Raw genomic sequence first — 19,281 nt, 5'->3', positions numbered from 1 at the left:
CCATCTGAAGAAAAGATACCTAATGCAACTGGGTCTGGGTTGACAGGACTCTGCTGCCTGGAGTGACTGCTGCTACTGCTGCCGCCCTTTTTTAAGTCCTCGGCATCACTGTACCGCCGGATCCAGTAATTCAGTTCCTCCCGATCTGCTTCCTGACATCGCCTTAGTACAGTGAGAGATCGCCTTGTTTTTTCTACCATGTCCATTATGCAGTTTAACAGCTATGGGAGAAATGGGGAGAGGGAGAAAAGAAGGAAATATCAATCACCACACAACTCAAAGACGGGTGGATAGTGAAACAAACTATTTTAGGACAATGAAGAATGCTATTTTATTCCCAAGACTTCCCTCTAATATTTCCCAAGGTTAGATTTGAAAGAGAGACCAAAAAATGAGTAAACTCAATGGGAATGAGAATAAAAAATGGGGGAGGGGCATGACAGGGAGATTTCAGCTGAAGGCATGTAGGCAATAAACCCATCTTTCCAAATACAAATCCCATTACAGTATAAACTAAATGACTCTCTCCAAATAAAACAGTAGTCCACTGATCTGGCTTTAAGAACTCCTTTCCGTGATCTAAACACGTGTCTTATGTAAGTGGCTTTGATATCCATTTAGAGATCAAATCCTATATTCTACTTCAAACATTCACACTTTTTATTTCTTCAAGGCTGGCATAACACCATCAAAGCATCCCCACATTTTTACCATGTAACCTCACTCCAACTATTTTCAAAACACTTCTTAACCTAAATGATTACCAACATCTTACATGGTCAAGATGTTTCCATTCCTCTGCCCATTCTCGGTCTGTTAGTCTGTGATCAATCATTTCTTCTTGACGTGTGCCATGCAACCCTACAAATATAAAGAAGGCTGAATCACCATAAAACATTGAGGACATAATCCACATGTGCACAGCCACTTAGCAAACAATGTGAAGACATGCTCGATTTTGCATGGAGACATGAGTCATACTCAGATGATAGAGAATGACTCAAGTCTAGAATATAATATAGAATTACATAATATATAATATTATATATAAATTATATTAATATATTTACAATATATTCTATACATAATACACATATAATACAGAATGAATATAAAATAGAATATATATATAATGAATTAGAATAGAATATAGAATAGAATACAGAATGATAAGACGTTAGAACTAGAAAGGATTTTAGAGCCCATCTGGTCAGAACCCTTTATTTTACACATAAGATAGCGAGTAAAGTGACACCAAGCCCTGATCTAGTTATACATATAATGTTCCTAAGTGAAAAATCAAATATATCCTGACTCTCAATAAATAGAAGTAACCACAAGGAGACATTAAGTGGTTTCAAAGTGTGGCTCCCCTGCATTAAAAACACAAAGACAACATAAATTGTTTTCCATGGACAGGGATCTGCTTTTCTAAAAACAAGTACGGTCAAACTATTCAACAACTCAGGTCAGTAGAAATGAACAGAATCCTATGACATACAACTTCATGATAAAATTACAAGAGGGCTTGCATAACATGAAAGCAAAATATACTCATTCAATTTACCAAAAATGTAAAGATAAAAATAAATTGGACATTCTCCATGAAAACACAATCAACAAAGCAGATATAATTTTTGGACAAATATCATACATCCAAGCCAAGAAACCAAAAATCCTAATTTGTCGTCTACAACATAAATATCTTTAGCATTACAGTAAAGATACTACCATGAGAAAGTAACATAGAAATGCTTACCAACTGAGAAACAACAGTAACAAACATGAGCTATTAGCCAGGATGCTCATCAAAATATAAAATAGGAGTTCCCACTGTGGCACGATGGGTTAAGAATCCAAGTGCAGCAGCTTAGGTAACTGCAGAGATGTAGGTTTGATTCTCAGTCTGGTGCAGTGGGTTAAAGGACCTGGTGTTGTGACAGCTGTAGCACAGGTCACAGCTGAAGCTCAGATTCCATCCCTGGCCTGGGAACATCCGTATGCTATGGGTGCAGTCATTAACAGGAAAAAAAAAGAGAGAGAGAGAAAGAATATAAAGGTGTCTTGCTAAAAGTATAGATGGAAAGCTCTGATCAGAGAGAGACATCTGGAAACTTGTGGCTCTTCTGACAAACTCAATATGTGTAAAACACTTTACATTCTACTACAAAGGAAAGGCATTGGGCTATGGCAGTTATTTTCCATTTTAAACAAAACTATTTATTTCGGTTGCCACTTCTCACACCATTACTCTGGTTTGGCCTGGTTTAGGTTTCTAGATACCTAGGCTCCTTTCCTGAGGGTGTTACTTGGGGGTAAATACAGCAAGAGTTATGAGACACTGCCTTCTATTTTTTGTGAAATCTGAATGGTTAGAAATTCTCACTTTTAGCTGATTTAGCAAAATAAAGGTAGTAAGTCACATGACTCTTTTCAGCCAACCATGAAACAGGATTTAACTTATAGCTGAGGGAAGTGAACACATATACGACAGCTTTCTCGGACTAAATAAAAAGCTAAATGTAAAACACTCTGCACCATTCCTCTCCAATTAGAATATATTCTGAAACACATTTTTAAAGCTAAAATTGTCAATGCCACCTATTGGTAAAAAGTAAAATTGCAAATATGTTTTAATAATCTGCATAATAGAAAAGACATTGGAGAAAAGTAATATTTAGTTATTGCTCTGCTTGTTGTGACAACTTCAAATTGAAATGTTTGCAAATATGCAATTTTTGTTGACTTACTTGTTGCCTGTGTTTTAGGGAAAAAGCACTACCGCTGAAATGAGTCATCACAGAAAACAACTGGAGAGTGATAACGATATAATGTGGTGTTAAGTTTCATGATGGAAGCACCTTACTATTTGTCTTTAAGGACTAAGAACTTCAGAGGTCTTAAGGGTTTCAAAAATTCAGCAGATTAAATCAATAGTGACATGAGCTCTAACACATGGAATAATATGAACGAGCAACAGGATATCTGTGGCTCATGGGATAACAGCATTTGTGGGATAGGGCTAAGCATCACCTCATTTAACAACAAAATAAGTACTTTAGAAACATGTTTGAGCCCAAGTACTTGGTGAAAAAAAAATAACCTTTTTTTTTTGATACTTTTGAACTCTGAAGGTCATCTGTTGGATAGAGCCAAATTTTTTAAAAGAAAAAAAAAAACTCAAATTTTTACATTAATTTCCTCATTTTAGATACTTAAATATTCATCACCACACATTTTTATTTATATCCATTAATACCAGAGGTATGTACTAGGGGGAAACTGTTCAGACTCATTGAAACAAATTTTCGTTTGAAGGCAATTTGACACTAATGTTGAGTCTTAGCAAGCTTCTAACTAAGCTGAAACTCTAAGTTTACTTATAAACTAATGCTGCTTGTAAAGATACTTTATTAAAGGATTCTACTGAGTATATGTCTCTATAAATATGTCTCTACCTATAATAGACATTTATAAATCATACCAGACTAAGTATACCTTTATGACAATTTTTATATTCTCAAAATGGCAGCCTGATGTAACACCATAATCTGTTACTCATACATCAAGATTTTATTTTATTTTAACACACACTAAACTCAGCCAGACTTCAGGGATGGTTAAGTACTTGCGTATATTTATAGAGATTAGCACTATTAGTTTTATAAGCTAATATAATTAAAAGGTAAGGAACATGGTCTGATGAAAAAAAAAAATCACATAAAACCAGTGGGTACAGATATAATTCATAAAGGGATATTTTACATTACTAGATGAAAACATAATCATTGCCCATAAGTATAATTACTTTCTTGCTGATTGCTTTATAGTGTACTGGAACTAATATTTCATAAAATAGAATTTGTGCCCAAGAAACAGGCTATTTCCTAGCATTTACAAAGTGGGATACCTTGAATTGGTCTTAGAATGACCTGGTGACTCCACTTCTACTTGAAAATGAGCAATTGTAGTTTGAGGGTATTAAGTCATAAATAAATGGCAAGGCTTTTGCTTTGAAGGGAGTTGTTATTGTATTTGATTTGAGGGTCAAACTATCAATCCAGACTGAGAAAGAACATAACCATTTTTGAGAGCTCTTCGAAATGGTACCTAAGAGAACATCAGACAGATTGGCTATTAAGAAAGCACAAATTATATGCTTATCTTTTTGTCTGACACATTACATAAATGTAGGAATGACTGCTGCAGGGAAGTGAAGCTATTACTCTACTATCTCACATCCAGAACCTCCTCTATAGCCCCTCCCCTCAACGAGACTCTCTCTCTCTGCTTTCTAAACATGCATGTACTATGGCAATCCCTATGTGCTATTAACCTAGTTAGAAAGCTAACATAAACTTCTGCTTACCACGCTCTTTCCGCTTGTGGCTGAAAACCTGCAGTCCCTGCTGCTTGAGCAGAGAACTGGCTATGCTGCCCGAGTTTTGCACCCTTAGCTCCGTGTTCTGCTTTTTACTTGGACTTCATCCTGTGCTGTTCCCAGTACCCTGCCCACCAAACCATCCATGTCAGAAAACTCTGTCAGCAGTAAGCTACAAGGTAAAGGCAGTCATGCTGCTGGATAGCATGGACACAGGGGACAGAAAAAGATGACAGAGGGTTGACTGCTGCTCTCAGTTTATCACTGACTGACTCACCAAAAATCAGGAACTGAGTAAGCCTCAGGACCAGAAACAGTGAGGTCGTCACCTCAGCCACTGATCATGTGTCAAAACTTACCTGTCTTTCCTCTCATTTTCCATGGTGAGTACCTGTTCTTTAGAACACGATGTCTCCTAAATGCTTCACTTCCAACTTTTTTATGCAAAGAAGGAATGAACACAGGCAAACGTAACACATATTTACCCAAACTCTTTCTTTCCTTGGTATTCTTGATCTTTGACACTAAATTGTCAACACGAAATTGAATCACTGGCACTTCCAGGTTGGCGGCGGGGGGGGAGTACTAAATCATTCCTCAAAGAACATCTGTTGACTCAAGCCCCAGACATAATACCATATCATATTTTTCAAATAGACTATCACAGAGACTAAAAAAATCAAATTGAACTTTGAGACTATCTGAAATGAAAGACATTTTTATTTGTGGCAGGCCAACTACATACAAAATCTGCCATTTAAAAAAAAAAAAAAGATGAAACTAAAAATTCCCTTTGCATTTGTTAATACAGTTAGGGTTTTTGTATAGATGCCCCCCTCTGCCACCCCCCAAAAAAGCTGCTGTCACAAAGAACATAAGTAATTAAGAGAGAGAAAGCATAGCTGTCAGTTAAGGGACAAATTAATACCAACCAAATTCTCTCATTAAGGAGACTTTATCTAAAGAAAGAGAAGTTTTACCACTATCACAGATTTCAAGCCTCAAGTTTAGCTGAGAAGTAATGATCCAAGCACATGACTGCATAAGAAGAGAGGAGATCCTTCAGTCTTACCCATAGGTCTGTTTCTGTCCCTGAGGTCCCTGTGGCTGGGGTGTCGATAGGAGTCCCTGTAGTGGTGGGCAATGGCCATATCATCCAAACGGTAATGCTGAGGTGGAGGAGGGGTGGGGTGAGGCAGGCCATTGGGCTGGTAGGACAAGCCGTTATTTGGACTGTACCGCTGGCCTGGGCTAATAGTGCATGGTCGCTTGCTTGGATGTTCTGAGTGCAAAGGCTCTCTGTCAAAGCCATTTTCTTTGGTTCTGAGGGAAGAGGAAAAAGAATGTGTTTCATAATGTACATGGAAACCAGTATAGTTCAGACACTCACATTTGAACATGGTAGTATAAACAGAATATTCTTTTACTGGCCAGAAACTTTCTAAACTCAGCTTCCTAGACCTGTGGGAGTTCACCAAAACTCATGCTGAGGCTTAAATGATCAAAACACTGCACATAGGAGAAAATATTCCACTTCTTATCTAATTAGCAAACATCTTTTCGGTTGAAGCTCGTGTGGTGATTAGGCCACAAATAAGAGGAAAGTTGATCTCCCCTCTGCAGAACACATTTTCATTCAAAAGCAACTTCTCAATTTCTAACAAACACCCTCAGATCAACTGTATTTGGTGAAGATTCATCAAGGTACAAGAGCATCACTCTCTTTGATCAATTCTTTGGGTACACTTCTTTCATTAATCCAACCTTGTATCTGACATTCCCATCAGAGAACACCTATGAGCTCGGTTGTTCAATACAATAGCCACATGTGGTTTAAGTTGAATCAAGTTTCAAATGCGGTTCTTCAGTAGCAGTAGCCACTTTTCAAATACTTAATTGCCACCTGTGGCTACAGAATCAGGCAGCATATACAGATCATTTCCATCATCTCAGAATGTTCTGTTGGAAAGCACTGAGCAAAGTGAATTAATGCAATAAAACAATGAAATGTCTGGGACTGACATTATTTTGGGTCACCATGATAATCAATCAGCAGTCATACAGAACAAGCTGGGATTAGAACTTATTTTAAAGTTGAGGAAACACATGCCCAAAGAGCCCAGTGACCTGTCTGAGTTCATCAGATCTTATTAGGACAGGACAGGCACACCTTGAATGTACTTCATCATGTGATACATAAAACTCTCAATTCAGAACGAATACATTCTATAAATGAGATCTGATAACTTCTCCTAAATTCTCAAACAGAGGTAGAGCTAAAGAAATATCTTCTGGCTGAATGGATATCAAAGAGTCTACCTCAATATACTCAGAAAGGCAGGAGCATACCACATCGACTTGGACTGAAAGCACAGCATCCAAACTAATTGTTCACTTAGTTGGCTAGCTTCAGAAGACAAGCACTGTATACTTAGACCAGTGGTACCATCTATTTGCCCTGGGAAATTTCCCCATGAGAATTCCAACAAGTCATAGTAGCCATAGATTTCTGCCTGCCTCTTTTGATTTTAGGTTGGTTAGGTTTAGTATACTTTTCCCACTTTCCTAGTCCTGAAAAGGGGGGGAGCAGGCTGTAGGAGCCCCCAGGGACAGTGGGTCTCATGCTCTCTGTGACTGCTGTCTGAATGTCCTGGGGTGGGCCAAGGACTCAGGGACCCCCTGGGCTCTGCCCATGATGCAGCCTGGACACTGCATCATGGGCAGTGGCTGCCTTAGGGGCCTGGGGAAGTGGGGAAGCCCCAGTGTCCTACAGAGTGTCACCTAGGGGCTCAGGTAGGGGCTGGGCTGGAGGGTCCTGCACCACTGCGGTGCTCCACCCTCTCAAATAGGATGAGCACCCACAGTGTGGAATCTGTGGGTACCGGTCCACAGCCACAGCCTTGACCAGCAAGGAAGGTCCTCTAGGATAAAACTGGAGGGACCTGAATGGAAATGGATTTGACAAGAGATCATTAGGGATGATGGGATTCTACAATGAACAATCCTTTATACTCCTTTAGGTTAGAGTGATAGCTTATACATACAAAAGACTAAGAAGAAGAAAGGAGTTAAAGACAGAAGAACTGAGGGAAACCACAGAGTTCATGTGATATGAATACATGCCCAACACATGCTGGGGAAAGATGAACTGTTTTGGGCCAGGAGACTGACCACCGTTGGCAATGTCGGCAGGGCATGGCCCTCATGGGAGTGTCAACCAGAAGGCTCAATGCCGCTCCCATCTGCACTAAAATATTCTGACTCCATATATATTGATCATTGATCAGACCAAAATGTTTCAAACATTACCTAAATTCATTGCTTTAAAACAATTTTGAAAAGTGAATGGAGGGAGTTCCTGTTGTGGCTCAGTGGTAACAAACCTGAAAGTATCCATGAGGACACAATTTCGATCCCTGGCCCTGCTCAATGGGTTAAGGATCCAGACTTGTCATGAGCTGTGGGTTGGTCACAGACGCAGCTTGGATTTGGCATTGCTGTGGCTGTGGTGTAGGCCCAAAGCTACAGCTCTGATTCGATCCCTAGCCTGGGAGCTTCCATATTTTGTGGACATGCCCTAAGAAGTCCAAAACAGGAGTGAGTTCCCATCGTGGCACAGTGGTTAACGAATGCAACTAGGAACCATGAGGTGGCGGGTTTTATCCCTGCCCTTGCTCAGTGGGTTAACGATCTGGTGTTGCCATGAGCTGTGGTGTAGGTCGCAGACGTGGCTCGGATCCCACGTTGCTGTGGCTCTGGCATAGGCTGGCAGCTACAGCTCCGATTAGACCCCTAGCCTGGGAACCTCCATATGCCGCAGGAGCGGCCCAAGAAATGGCAAAAAGACCAAAAAAAAAAAAAAAAGGATGGAAACATTCTAGATAGATTTATCTTCTAAGAAGATATCTATGTGATTCTAAACTGTATTTCCATATCCTATACATTTCTGAATATATACTTATACATGCCAACACTTAATGCATAAACATTTCCAGCATAAATCAGTTGGAAAATTCTGAAGACTCTTAGTAGCTAGGAACATAATGTCAACACAGCACCTACCTTACTGGCAGTGTGGTTTAGTGGAAAGAGCACTGGACTGGGAATCAAGAGACCTGAGATTTAGTCCTGGCTCTTCCACGACTAGCTGTGTGACCTTAGGCAAGCCACTTAACCTCTTTGGACCTCAGTTTGTTCATCTGTAAAATGAAAGGGTTGGACTAGATCAGTGGTTTTCAAACTGTGCCATCTGAGGTGCCCAGGGACTCCACAGGTAATAAAGAGCTTTTATCCCAAAGAATCTAGATTTAAAGGGCCAAAGGAACCCACTTCTCATTCTTATTTTAACAGTTTCACCTAAAGTTTCATTTTTAAAAGAAAAAGTCAGCTTCTAAAAATCAAGTTTGAAAACCACTGGACTAGGATTATTTCTGAGGTCCTTTCTAGTTTGAAATGTCTGCAATTTCAGTTATTCTATATTTTTATCTAAATGTCATTTGTACAACAAAGGGAAAATAGCCAATATTTTGTAATAAGTGGAATATAACCTTTAAAAATGTAAATCACTATGCTGTACACCTGAACTTATATTGTACATCAACTACACATCAATTTTTTTAAAAATATTTTTTAAATAAAATGTCATGATCGGAGTTCCCATTGTGGCACAGTGGTTAACAAATCCAACTAGGAACCATGAGGTTGCGGGTTCGAGCCCTGCCCTTGCTCAGTGGGTTAACGATCCAGCGTTGCCGTGAGCTGTGGTGTAGGGCTCCGATTGTACCCCTAGCCTGGGAACCTCCATATGCCGCAGGAGCGGCCCAAGAAATGGCAAAAAGACCAAAAAAAATAAAAATAAAAATAAAAATAAATAAAATGTCATGATTATATGATTGAAAAACACAGAGCTACTGGTCCACTGGCCAAACTATGTCCAAGTCAACCACTTGAACCAACAGAGAACTTCTCTGTTCTTTACTCTGAACAATGTGTGCAAAAATACAAAATATCCTCTAAATACCTTACAGCAGCCTGAATATATAAACATCAAAACATTTCTAATATCAAAACATCTTTGACCCAATTGTGTTAAACCATCTCAACTTACTGGTCTTGTGTCTCTTTGTTCAAAGATAACAAGAACAGGAGTTCTCACTGTGGCTCGGTGGTAATGAACATGACTAGTATCCATGAGGATGCAGATTCCTGGTCTCACATCTGGCGTTGCCACGAGCCGTGTCTGTGACCTAAACCAGCAGCTACAGCTCCAATTCAGCCCTTAGCCTGGGAACTTCCACATGCCTTGGTGTGACCCTAAAAAGATTTTTTTTAAAAAAGATAGTAAGAATATGCAATATTGGAAGAATTCTTCCTATTTTCAAAGTAGTTAGATAGATTTTTTTTTTTTTTTAATCTTTGCACTCAGATCAGGGCTATTACTTCAATGAGCCCATATTAAAGCTTTTCTAACCCCTCCTAGAACAAGGACAGCAATGTACTAGGAAGCGGGCGGCTAGGTCCTAAATTTGTCCTGTCATTGTCCCTTCAACTGCAGCTATTGAAACAATAAAGCTTACCACAGAAAAGCTTTTAAAAGGGCTCACAGAAACGAAATTATAAAAAAGTCTCCCTGGTGCTTCCTCCAATCACTCATGTCTACTTATAAAGCCAACCTTATTCAAATGTCCAGAAAGGTAATCAAAATAACTTAACTGCTATTTATCTGTCTGCTGTTTAGAAAGCCCACAACTATCTACCTCTCATTTGCTGAGCAAATTCCAAAGCTGCATGTTCATCTGTTACTCTTTCAAAGTATATTAGGCAAAACTAAAATACTTTTCATTGTCCTATACCAGCATACTCTTGAAATAACTCAAATCCTAGTCACATCTCAAGGCATTTTTTGGTTTGTTTTTTATATTCTAGCTCCCTTCCAGGAGAAATTTTCCTGAATATGACCTAAACACTCCAACATTTAGATCCCAACCACTTCGCTCTCTCAGGGTCTGATGTCCTAAGAGTAGAGGACTGCTCAGGACTCAGCTGTGTGACCTTGAGATAACCTAGGAAAGCCAACCTGCTGGCTTCAGTTTTCTACCCAGTAAAATAGAACTAATAGGAAACAATACATGTTTTAAAAAGAAATAAAACCACTTATGAGACAACCTAACTTAAACTTTACCCCACTTGAGTCTACTTTCTCTCAGCTCCTCAATAACAGAGACTATAAACTGACTTGTTTGACATGCTATATAACACAGATGTATAGCATGCTGTATCTTCTACCCAAAATTCCATGATAATCTATGTGGGGAAAAAAATCTGAAAGAGAATGGATATGTGTATATGTATAACTGGATCACTTTGTTGTACAGCAAAAATGATCACAACCTTGTAAATCAATTATACTTCAATAAATCTTTTTAAATATGAATGAAAAGAAAGAAACCAAAGTTTTTAAAAATTTTTCCTCCATATAAAATATTTTAAAAGTCATTATTGGTTAGCATGCACTGATAAATAATCCCTTGGTGACACGAGAAATGGGGAAGAATGAAAAAATATTATTAATGTCATGGTAATGAACAGAATAAGAGGATCTGTCAACCTCTTACATGACAAGAACAGACATGAATTTTTTCTAGATTAAAAAAATTTTTTTTAGGTGGGGAAAACAACACTATAAAGATTGCTAGAGAAAGGCAAAGTGGTATGGCATAATAAACCTGAGAATACCAAGGAAAAAACTTAAAGTTTCTGATCTTAGTCCTGTTACAAATAAATACACAGCTAAGGTGCTGACTTCTCCAGCTGACCCCAGGCATTACAAAGGGCACATGGCTAAATTGACCTTGTCTTTCTCTGGTATTTCCTATACCAGTCAATTAAAGCTACCTTTTATCGTGCCACCAAAATAAAAACTGGGAAGTCGCCCTATAGTGTTTTTCTTCAAATCAAGGGCTATTGCTGGTCTCTTAAGCATCTGCATAGGTCCTGCTGCCCTACTCCAGGACACTTAATATTGACCTGATCACACCACTGTCCCACTCTGCAGGCATCTCAGTCAGAGTCAGGGCTGAGATTCTGGCCAAGTCTTCAAGAAAACAAAAACATTACTTTTGTATTTTAGAAGCCTATTATCTAAATCTCGGGGGGGGGCAGTTCTATTAAAGAAGCCCAAAGACATTAATAACATTAAACAAATCTTCCTTCTCTTTTTTAACACATTCATTTTATTAAGGCGTCCAATGGAAGGTCTAGAATCAAAGGGCGGGGGGATCATTTATGGCATCATATTTTCAAAACACCCTTCAGTAAAATGTCTCTTTAGGAATTGTTAGGAAATAGGAGAGTTTAAACAAAGACTTTACATACAGCCTTTTATTGGTGTTAAATAATGTACCTGAAACAAAATGTTATAAATTCCTCTGCTTCCTAAATCTTTGTGACAACATGCAGGGATTTCTGTGTTTGCAGAAATATCACCCTGCAGGAAGTGGGATGTTTAGGCCATGAAGAACAGAGCACTGAGTGAGACAGGACCATCACTACTGAGCCACATGGAAAGAGATGCTTTCCATCTCTCTATTGCTAAACCACCACCTAGGAGGTCACTTCCTGAGCAGTAGGGTAACATCTTCTAGAGTAAACAAGATGCAAGTGCATGTTGGCCACTCCAGACAAATACATGATACCTGGACCTAACATTTGGATTCACAGGGCTTTCTGTCTCCAAGTAGAAAGTGGGCTCACAAAGATAAGGAAGTCATGATCCCCAACATGACTGGAGGCTTACTCTTCAGGAGCCACAGAATAGGGATGATTATTTCAGAGCTATTGAGAGGTCTATGTGAGAGAATCTACATAAAGAGCCTAACAGATATTCAGCATTTGTGGTTTCAAGCTGAGGCAGTCAGAGGCTGGGTATACAGACATAAATATAAGAGCACAAGCATTCAAGTCAGAGAACCTAGAGGTTAGAATCCCATCAATGCTTGTTACAAGCCATGCGACCTCAGACACAGCATCCAACTTGCCTGAATCTATGCAACAGAACAGTCTGGAAATAAGTGCTATGTGCTTACATGTATATTATTAAGCATGGGCCTGGAACATCTTAAGTGCTCAGTAACCATTATTATAACATTTATGACCAGGAAGCCTTTGTTCAAATAGTAGATCTTGCCTGAGTTATTCTGCAAAGTATGAACAGCATTATGATTTATAAGAACTAGGGCACAGAAAAGATACCATCAGTCAGAATATAGACTAAAGCATGAACAATGTTCAGCAGGGCAAGACCCCAGGAGAACAGGAAAAACAAGCCAAGTTGAATGCTGAGGCTGGAGTGTGGCAAGACCAAAATGTTCTATACAGCAGTGTTATTATCTTTCTCATCGTGCAAAATGCAGCTTAATGCTATTCACTAGAGACCTCCACAATTGATGTGACTAATAGTAAAAAAATCATTTCTACATGGACGATTACTCTTTTCTTGAAACTGGAGAATGCATAAAAGATGCATCACAAAACAATGAGTGAATATAATATAAATTCCTCACATTTTTTCATAGAAAACTGAATGCAGTAGATAATACAAATTTAATTCTTATGAGCACAGTCAATTAATTCTACAATTCCTTGTAAAATGCACCTATTTTTTCTCTTTAGAATGACAAAAATATTGAAACTTCATTTATTTTTCAAAAAAGGAAAAAATGGACCTAACAGGTTCAGCTGGTGTGTACTTTGCTGATGAGTTTTATATATTGAACTAACGTGGTTTCAGAATGACTGCCTTATGACCCTCCAACATTTAGCATTTTCTAATTTACTCATTAAGCTACTAGGAACCTGGCTGACTATAGATCCCCTATCTTTATAAAGATTTATAAAACATCAGAATACTCTATGATTACCTTTACCCCCATGAGCGACAGAGAAGAAATAAATGAAGGAAAGTAAGGGGGTTGGGGGGACACAGCTCATAGCTGAACTTTCTTTACTTAAACTCTGAACATTAAAACAAATTTGTGCAACTGGAAGATTCCGGTTATGTAAATATGCTGGCTTCTCCACTAAGAAGCTCTCTGATTTTAAGCAAGTTCTTTGGGTATTAGTTTTCTCAAGTATAAAGAAAAAGGACTGACCTGGTAAATCCATGAGATCCCTTCCAGCTGACAAATTACATACTTTGAAAGCTCAAGAAAGTCTTTTAATAATGTTCAATAATTGGGGGAGGAGAAAATACATATTCACACAACTACATGGCCTTCATAATAAAAGGTGTATTAAACTGGGAGTACCTTAAAGCATAATTACATTAAAATGATTATTTACATTATAGTCTACTACCATATTATAATAATTAGCTTCATTATATTATATTATATATTATAACATATTCTATGCATTATTAATCCCCTTCATCCACATACGTAATGGATGGAGATAAATACTTAATATCAATCACCTAAAATGAGGGGTGGGACAATGGAGACCTTCACAAAACCAATGATCATTAGGTTTGAATTCTTTTATTTATTTATTTTTTAGGGCCACACCCACAGCATACAGAAGTTCCCAGCCTAGGCATCCAATCAGAGCTGCAGCTGCTGGCCTACACCATAGCCACAGCAATGCTGGATCCAAGCTGCATCTGTGACCTACACTGCAGCTCAAGGCAACACTGGATCCTTCACTCACTGAGTGGGGCCAGGGATCAAACCCATATCCTCAGCAGGATCTCCTAGATTTGAGTTCTTAAGCAACATTCTGAGTCACAAAACCAACATAACAGATGAGAATACCTTAGAGAGACAAGAGCTATGACATCCAAGCTGTGAGAAAAGACATTAAATGATAATACAACAAAAGAATCTTTTTAAGCTTATTAAGTCTTATCTATTATACTATATATCTATTATATTCTATCTATTCTACATAGAAATGCAGCTGTATCTGCAGCAGTGTCCAACTGCTCTTTTCCTCCTCACATCTGAAGTGTGAGCCTCTTCTTGACCTTCCTGGGGAGCAGTTTTAAAGAGGGCTCTTAACATCTATTCTCTCTTTGAAAGTGGTCACTTCATTTAACCAGCTCCAAAAAAGGTTCACACTCCCTCCTTCAACTTGTCCCATCACAGAATGGCAAGATAGACAAAACTTTCCACAGGAACAAACAACAGAAATCAGAACTTTCTATCATTGCCTAATATTTCAGGAAAAAAAAAAAAAAAAAAAAAGCATGAGTTTTAAATGAAAACTGTCTTTTTCTGGTTTGGGTTCTACGATAGTCTACCACAGATCTACAAATCTAGTATAGCTGTTCAGGGACTCATCCCAGAGCTATTTTTAAAAAGAAGTAGAATAAATTTTACCATTCTCTGCAGGGAAAAAAAAAAATTTCATACACTTCTCCAAGGTATTTCTATCTCTGTAAATAACAATAATGCTTAAAAAAAGAAATGTAACCAGTGACAATCATATTTAAGAATGAGAATTTGCCAAAACCCAACCCTACGTGACGACTGTTTAGTAGATTAAATCAGCAATTGTCACAAAATTTAAACCCCTAAAGTTGTAAACAAAATATAGAGCGCTCTTTTGTTCGTGACATGTCATGAACAAATTACCAAAATGTGTTTTCTCCTCAGGTGTCAGTTTTTCCCTCTTTTAGTGACTGATGGTTCCCAGTGTTATTACAGAAACAGATTGATCTTTTTAATGAGCCAGTTTAATAGACTCCAAAATCTCACCGTGGCTGCTCATCCATGTCAGACCATATGCACCAACAAAACATTCAGTAAAACAAAAAAAAGCTCTGCTGTCAGACAGCTCCATACTCTATAAAATTTCATATAGTAGATCTGGATATACAGATAAATAATCAGAAAAGAAGGAAAATGCATATGCAAACAAGATGCAGAAAATACATGCAAAGAAATACTGTAGAGGCCCATATTTTCTTGGCTCTGATCAAATTCCCACAAGATACAAATATATTTACACAACATATTCTTGATACCCTTCCTCCTAACTCTAAGGAAATCCATTTGCCATTTTTCCACTGTAACACACACCTCACGTTTCCACTTGAAAAAGAATGTTCCATCCAAAGAGCAACTGTGTGAATTCTGACTCCAACAACTGCCTATGAATAACCAGAGGGAGAATAAGATCGAAGACTCTTTTTTCAGGTTCTGTCTGACTGAATGCAAACATGTACGCACACACAGCTACAGATCATCAAAACAAAAATGCTGATTTTCTGTGGAATTTATATGAAGTTTCCATATCAAGGTTAGCACATTACCCAAGGCTTACCTCAGCACTGTTCAAGGAAGGTCTAAAGTCATGGTACGTTCACAGCTACCTAAACCTTTCTCTGCTATCCTCTCTTCCACCCCCAAAAATGTTCTTTTTCCCAGTTTTCTATCTAGTTTCTTCCTCATTTCTTTTACTACATTGTCTTGGAAACATGGAGCTGAAACATCTCAATACCAGCAGAGATTTTCTGCAGGATCAGACAGGAATACACATGCGAATCTTCTCTCTTTGGGCTGCTTCTTAGTTTTCAGCATCATGTGGACATGCCATTCGGACACCTGGATTACACAGCTGCCTTTAGAAGCAAAAGTCCTAAATGCTTGAAGATGACTCAGGAAATACAACTTGCAAAAATACAAGTTGTTGGTAGGTCATGTATGGAGGTGGGTCTACCTACACACATCAGGAGCAAACTAATGTTTAACCGTTTGCTTTAGGAATGTTAACCTATTAAGAGGTCCTGTGTTGAGAGGAGAAAAATTCCAGAGACTGGAGCATAAAAACTGCTTAACAGAGGATTATGTAATAACTGTATGTAAACTGGCTGGCTTTTAATAACATTCTGATTTGCAAAGCAGCTAATACATTTTAAGGGTGGCTAAGTCGGTCACAGATAGATGTCTCTGAGCAGCTCCAAGGATTGTAAGCTCCTATGAATATGTGCCAGAGTGTTAACCTCTCAAAGGCTGGCATACTCTTGCATGATGAAATGCAGAAAGAGAGAACAGGTAGGTAGAGAATGGAAACTAAGCATATGACAAATAAGTTTTTGAAAATAATTTCATTTTAAAACTCTCCATATGTTGTATATATGATGCAAGATGCTCCTAAGATTTTATATTTCTATATTAGGAGATGTTTATATATGCAGCTGAGGTATTGAGGAAAATTGTTTTAATAAAATACAGGGGAAGTTTCATGCATATGCCTTATTTAGCAACTACTTTTTAGGGTTTAATGGCTAGGGGCTTTATTTTATATTTCTGGGAATTCTCAGTTAAGATAGCAGAGTGCCTAACAGAATGAATGCTGACTAATAAAATTTTTCAGCAAACTGCCCTCTATTAGTTCTACTTAAGAGTTAAGAGTTATCTTCACTCAGTTCTGCTAGCTTCCCAGAAGTTTTCTCTTAGATCATATACAACCCAAATTAAATAGCTACTGCATTGTGTTTAGGCCAGATTTCAAAATTACCATGTTTTGAGAAAACCGGGAATAAAATGAGAATTTTAATACAGGCATACCTCGGAGATATTGTACAATCAGTTCTAGACCACCATAATGAACAAAATATCACAATAAAGCCAGTCACACACATTTTTCGGTTTCCCAGGGCATTTAAAAGTTATGTTTCCACTATACTATAGTCTATTAGGTGTACAATAGCATTATGTCTAAAAAAGGTACATACTTTAATTTAAAAATACATTATTGCTAAAAAAATGCCAAAACAATTATGAGTTAACTAACATTAAAGATCATTGATCATAGATAATGACAAATACAATAATAAAAAGGCCTGAAATATTGTAAGAATTACCAAAACGTGACCCAGAAACATAAAATGAGCAATTGCTATTGGAAAAATGGCACCCACAGACTAAGTTCCATGGACGGTTGCCGCAAACCTTCAATTTGCTTTGAAAAAAAAAGAAAAAAAGAGCAGTATCTGTGAAGACCAACCAAGTAAAATACAATAAAATGAGTTTTGCCTACATTGACTCTGTGTCTAAGAACTTGGCACATTTGAATATCATTCATCTCTATACCCTTTAATATTGCAAACAACAGCAGTGATCATTTGCAATGTATGGAAATATCAAGTCACTATGTTGTACATCTGGAACTATCATAGTGTTGTAGAACAATTGCACTTAAAAAAAAATGACAAGTAGCAAAGATAACCCTGCACGAAAACTTAACACAGGCCAGAGACTCAACACTCTGTAACACCCCAGGCCAGAGCAAGGTTCCCTAGATGGCCACTCTAGCTTACTGTCAATTTGTAAGATGTGTCAGTCAGCAGTTTAAACATGACAGGAAACATGTCTGTATACCACAGGTCCAGGATCCTGCTCCCTCTCACCTGTCTGGAGTTCGCCTCTTCCCGTTTTCGTTCACATCGAGAAGCAGCTCTGAGGAGTCAACAGGTGAGGTGGTGCTGGCATCCAGAAGCAGCTGTTCATGCTGGGCGAGGTACTGGGCAGGGTTCTGTTTGGCCAGCCTTGCGCAGTGGAGGAGCTCGCGCTGCAGCAGGGGCAAGTTGGCCTGCAGGGGTATGACAGAAATAAGAGGGTGGCCTGAAAAGCTCCTTCTAACCAGTGGATCTACCCCACTTTTTGAAGGACCACACTAGCTAAACAAAAATGCCAGCGAATGCATGCCATTCCCAAGCACAACTCTCAAGGACTGAGCCACAGTGTCAGCCTCCCCAGGGGATGTCTGACTTTTGTGAGCCACCTCACCCTTCCCGCCTTCAGGCCTGCTGATAACACTGGGAGCAGCTCGTATTTAAGATCCCCTCATACTCAAACATAACAAGATTATAAGCACTACAGGATATCAGATTCCCAGGAGCAACTTTTGTTTTCCACACGGAAGACAGAAGGTGTGTGAAATACATACCTGCTTCAATTAATCTCTAGGCAACCTAACACATTCCATTTTATATTGAGTTACTTAACCAGGTAAAAAGGCTAATCCTAGGAAATATCTTAGGTCAACCACTAACTTCAAATGAAAAAATATAGAGATCGGCATAGAAATATAGAGATTGTTTTTAATTATCATCAGATTCATATAGAAATTCAGTATTGGCCTGAGGCTGGTCAGATATCCCAGTTGGAATTCATGCACAAAGCATATATTCCTAGTCTACAGAGGTAACCTTGCTTTCTTTGATCAGACTTATTCCAAGGAATATATATATATTTTAACAGGAGAAGTCTTGTGTACTCATTACTCCTCACCAAGCCCAACACTTGGAAAAAGACTCTTGAGAACATGGTTGTTGAAGATGATTCTGGCATCTCAAATGTAATAAGGAGAGAGGCAATTTCACACAGATGAAAGAAACAAAAACCTTAGAATTTTACTCTGAAAAGTAAATTTACTCTGACATCATAAATCCAGAGTGTTGTTACTTTTTCAGAAGGGAGGGGAGTAAGAGTGGAGAGTATGAGAGTATGAACAGCTCCACAATAACACAATTCTCCAAACTCAAGAAAAGGTCAATAACATAAGTATCTTTGCAATACAAGGGTTTTATTTGTAGGAACCAGGTGCCATGTACACTGATTAATCTATCAGGTGGAAAAGCCTATATGAATACGGGGGTCCCAAGTACCCCAATCTTTGGGCCCAAGTGCCTTTTTAAAAAAAGCCCTCTCATGTTTCCCATCATTGTTCAGCGGTTAGCAAACCCAACTAGCATCCATGAGGACACAGATTTGATCCCTGGCCTCGCTCAGTGGGTTAAGGATCTGGCATTGCCATGACCTGTAGTGTAGGTCACAGATATAACTCAGATCCCGCACAGATGTGGCTTTGGTGTAGGCCAGTAGCTGTAGCTCTGA

General features: G+C 38.5%; 1 protein-coding gene across 1 annotated transcript in view; it reads right to left on the bottom strand.

Moving 5' to 3' along the window:
* RUNX1T1 (RUNX1 partner transcriptional co-repressor 1) overlaps positions 1 to 19,281 on the bottom strand; it is a 135,263-nt gene that overhangs the window by 31,675 nt on the left and 84,307 nt on the right. Inside the window, 4 exon segments of the mRNA XM_021089123.2 lie at positions 20 to 221; positions 776 to 861; positions 5,454 to 5,704; positions 17,793 to 17,974. Coding sequence (XP_020944782.1) covers positions 20 to 221; positions 776 to 861; positions 5,454 to 5,704; positions 17,793 to 17,974 — 721 coding nt within the window.

The sequence above is a fragment of the Sus scrofa genome, chromosome 4 (genome assembly GCF_054392235.1).
Source record: "Sus scrofa isolate SSC_HxYL_T2T_F1_AM1 chromosome 4, Sscrofa_HxYL_maternal_Yorkshire_Landrace_v2.0, whole genome shotgun sequence".
In the NCBI taxonomy this organism is placed as follows: Eukaryota; Metazoa; Chordata; class Mammalia; order Artiodactyla; family Suidae; genus Sus; species Sus scrofa.
This window is presented reverse-complemented; position numbering and strand designations above follow the sequence as displayed.